At 60.1% G+C, this 4,187-nt stretch overlaps 1 protein-coding gene across 1 annotated transcript; it reads left to right on the top strand.

The window, feature by feature from the left end:
* Positions 1–53: 53 nt before the first annotated feature.
* AMBP (alpha-1-microglobulin/bikunin precursor) lies at positions 54–3,219 on the top strand (the record flags this gene model as incomplete). The annotated part of the gene is made up of 6 exons (XM_010074962.1): positions 54–186; positions 785–927; positions 1,188–1,264; positions 1,815–1,928; positions 2,408–2,509; positions 3,182–3,219. Coding segments are annotated over exons 1-6 (582 nt in total), but the record flags the coding sequence as incomplete, so codon positions are not given.
* Between the last annotated feature and the right edge of the window lie 968 nt (positions 3,220–4,187).

Raw genomic sequence — 4,187 nt, 5'->3', positions numbered from 1 at the left:
GCGCAGTGGGGACAGCGCAGAGTCCAGGACCCTGCAGCTGCGCTGGGGCTCAGCAGCACTCTGAAGCCACCAGCCACGATGCTTTGGGGTCTCCTTTCCCTCCTCCTCTTTGCCATGGCCAGCGGGACGCCAATCGGGGGCCAGGATGAGGATATCCAAGTACAGGAGAATTTTGAGGCTGAGCAGGTAACGGTAGCTTGCAGTCCCTTAATTCTGGGGGTGATGGGGAAAGTTTTATTTTGTTTTCCTCCAGAAAGGAGAGAAATATTAACCATGCCCACATCAGGCTGTGTGGGTCAGGCATTGCCGGCGTGGCCCACCCAGGGTGCCGGTCAGGGGGTGCCACCCTGCTGGCACTGGCCTTTGGGATGGCCTCACCCCAGCAAACACCTCTGCAGGGTGGCTGGAGCCTGAGTGGCCCGGGCAGATGAAGAGGCGTGGGCAGGGCCCCCAGGCAGCCCCAGCGTGCAGGATTCGTGCAGGATGTCCTCTGCCAGGCCCTGCACAGCCCCACAGGTGTGCCTGGGTCCGGACTCCCCCAGGACACATGGGGAGATGCCAGCCTGATGTCTCCAGCCCTGCCTCACAGTCAGGGGACCCAGGAAAATCCTGCTTGGTGCTGATCCACTTCCCAAATCCCACAGCAGCTCTGGTCCCAGCACCCTGCACCATCGCCCCAAGTTGCTCTCTTGGCCAGGAATCTTTCAGCTCTGCAAAAACCAGGAGATGCCCCTCCTCAGAGGAGAGGGCTGATGGTGGAGACGTCTCTTTCTTCTCCCTGCAGATGTACGGGAAGTGGTACGACATCGCCATTGGCACAACTTGCAAATGGATGAAGAACTACAAGGAGAAGTTCAGCATGGGCACGCTGGTGCTGGGCCCTGGCCCCAGCACCGACCAGATCAGCACTGCCAGCACCAGGATGCGGTATGGGGCACTGGCACGGGTGCTCAAGCACCCAGGGGTGCTGTGTCTCCCAGGGGCTGGGACTAGGCATGGGGGTTGCTTGCACTGGTTGGGATCAGAGCCCTGAGGAGGGGCTGGATTGGGCTGAAATACCCAATGTCTTGGGTAGGGGGCTTTTGGGGGTCCTGTGCCATGGCCTCAGTGCCCCAGACAAGATTTTTATGCAATAACCAGGAAAAACAATCGCTCCGAGCAGCTGATTGTTTCCCTCCTCCCTCCAGGCAAGGTGACTGCACGCACGTCACAGGAGAGTACCAGAAAACCAGCACTCCCGGCAAATACACCTACTATAACCCCAGTAAGTTGGGCTTGCTGCCAACACGCTTGGCTCCGAGAGCTGCGGCGTGGCTGGGCAACGGGAACCAGCACCGGGCACAGCCAGCGGCTGGGGAAGGGGTTCAGGAGAGCAGGGCTCTGAAGCACTCCACAGTTTGGGTCATTTCCAGCCAAAGGATGGAGGGAAGCTGAGGGAAAGGGGCTGTTGCAGTGCTGTCCCTGCATAGGCACAGGACTATGAGATGTTCCAGCAGATGCCTCCTGTCCCCAAGGTCTCAAGCTGGGACAAGCTCCCACCACCCGTGTTTCAGGAGTGTTGTTGGTATCTTGGTTGTCTGCAGCCCTCGGTTTCTGATCCCCTTGACTAAGAAGAGGCTGGTGAGCCTAAGGGAAGCCAGGGTTCTATCAGAATCTGCTTCTCATAAAATTTTTTGAGCTATTTCAAGCTATTTTCTTGAATGAGCTGCCTGATTTCTGCCCCCAGCTCTGGGGCTGACAGTGCCCCATTTCTCCCTGAGGGGCAGGAACGATGTCCCCTATGTCTCTGTCCCCTACATCTCTGTCTCACACAGAATGGGACGTGTCCATCCAGTCCTATGTGCTCCACACCAACTATGACGAATACGCTGTCATTCTGATGAAGAAGAAAAGTAGTTTTGGCCCAACAACCACCCTGAAGCTGTACGGTACGTCTGTCTCCATCACTTGTGGGCAAGCAGGCTCTGGGGTGGGCCAGTGCAGCTCAGAAACACCACCCAAGTGTTCCTTGGCCTTGAGGGACCTGACCATGGCTTTGGGAGTGGTGCCGTGGACTAGCTCGTCTTTGGCACCGCAGAGGTTGAGTCTTACAGCTCAGCTTGGAGCCACATCACACAATGAACGGCCAAACCAGCCTGTTGTGTGGGATGCAGGTGCCAATGGAAGAAACCCAGGCCCTGAACTGGCAGGAGATGCTGTCTTTCACGATTGGGAGACAGTAAAACCACTTTGTCCAAGGCCTTGGTGGAGGCTGGTCAAGAATAACGGAGGAGAGGTTGGGTGGGACCAGGAGGCTGGTACTGGGCCTGCCTGCAGCTTCCTGAGCTGCAGTTGGGTCAGTGGTTGGGGGGCTGCATGTAGACCCCCTCCCATGCCAACCCCCCTCACAGCCTGTTCTCTTGCCCAGGGAGGAGCCCGGAGCTGCGGGAGGACCTCATTGAGGCTTTCCAGCAGCAGGCTCTGGAGCTGGGCATCCCTGCGGACTCCATCTTCATCCTGGCCAACAGAGGTAACCCACCGCAAGGCCCACTCCCCTCCTGCTGCCCGTCCCCCGGCACGCAGCACACTGGGGCTGCTCCTTCTTGGTGTGCAAAGCTGGGGAGAAGGGGGACGGTCAGGATGGAGGGGGGAGAGGCAGAGATTTTGGTAGGATGGGAAGGACACGAGGCCATGTATCAGTCAGGCTTCCACCAGCTTCCAGTCCGTGGGGTCCTTGCTGGGCTGTCAGGTCAATGGACCCACAGCGCTGTGCTGGGACAAGGGCACAGGACACCTGGGGACACTCCCAGCCGCTCCCCATGGCTGGGGGCTCCCAGTGCCCGAGGAGCTCTGCGCTCAGCCCAGGGGCCAGAAAGTGTCAGCATTGCGTGGGTGGGCGTGGGGATGGTGGGGTGATGCTCGTGTGGGTGGGAAGTAGAAAGCTGCAAGAGGGGAGGAATGCTGGGTGAAACTGGGAGGGTGTCCCCTTCGCCAGGGTCCTGCGTGTGCACGGTGCAGGACCAGGGAGGGGTGAGTTTGTCAGGACACGGCCTCTCTCATGCTTTGAGCAATCTGGGCTAGTGGGAGGTGTCCCTGCCCATGGCAGGGGGTGGCACTGGGTGGGCTTTAAGGTCCCTTCCAACCCAAGCCATCCTGGGATTCTGGGATTCTATGCTGCTGACCTCTCCTGTCTCTGGGCCAGGTGAATGCATCCCCCAGGTGACTGCAGCTGCCCCCGAGGTGAGTGGGACCTCCTGAGATGGATCAAGGCTGGGGACATCCCCTCCAAGCCAAACCTGCAGGAGTCCTGGGGTGTGGGGACCAGGCTCCGCTGCCTGCCCTGGGAGGTGCTCCTTCATCGCCACTGGTGGGCTTTGCCTGCGAGGACAGGGGCACAGAGGGGTGAGGGTCCCGTCCCAGGGGCCAGGTGGGCACCAGGGCTGGTTTCCCAGTGGAAAAGCCCTTTCCTACACTGATTTGTTCACGGGGTGAAATTGTTGCATGTGGACACCCAGCTCTGGGTGCCGCAGCCAAGCTGGGGACCCCCTTCCAGGGATAGGGAGGCAGCTCAACACCCCACTGATCCCCCGGCTACAGCCACCCAGCACCTCCCGATCTCACGGGATTGAGGCCAGAAGGATTTTCAAGAGGGAATGGGGCTTTCATAGGAGAAACAGCCCAGTTGACTTGAGAGCAGGTAACACATCTGGAGGACACACCACCTGCATCAGCGAGAGGAGGGACACGTCCCCAGCCCAAGGCACAGCTGGGGCACTCTGGGTGTCTTCATCCAAAATGCCCAATCCTGGCACCCACCCGGGATGAGTACAGGGCTGGGAAGACCATGAGGGGTGCTGGGATCCCAGCTTGTGTGATCAATGACTGGAGATGTGCTGGGAGCACCCAGGAGGGCGGGAGCCTGGACAGGCTGCAGCACCCACAGAGCTGCCCCCCACATCCCCCATCCCAGGGGCAGGAGGGGTCCGGCAGAGCTCAGCACCATGGCAGGGAGTGAGGGGACAGGCAGGGGATGTTGGGGGACCTCAGCACCATGGCAGGGAGCGATGGGACAGGCAGGGGGGTCCGGGGGAGCTCAGCACCATGGCAGGAAGTGATGGGACAGGCTGGGGGGGTCTGGGGGAGCTCAGCGCCATGTCAGAGAGCGATGGGGCAGCTAGCAGGTCCCACAGGGGGCAGCTGATGACAGC

Source organism: Pterocles gutturalis, unplaced genomic scaffold (assembly GCF_000699245.1).
Source record: "Pterocles gutturalis isolate BGI_N339 unplaced genomic scaffold, ASM69924v1 scaffold1637, whole genome shotgun sequence".
NCBI lineage: Eukaryota > Metazoa > Chordata > Aves > Pterocliformes > Pteroclidae > Pterocles > Pterocles gutturalis.
The sequence above is the reverse complement of the archived record's forward strand: the minus strand, read 5'-3'. Positions and strand labels throughout refer to the sequence as shown.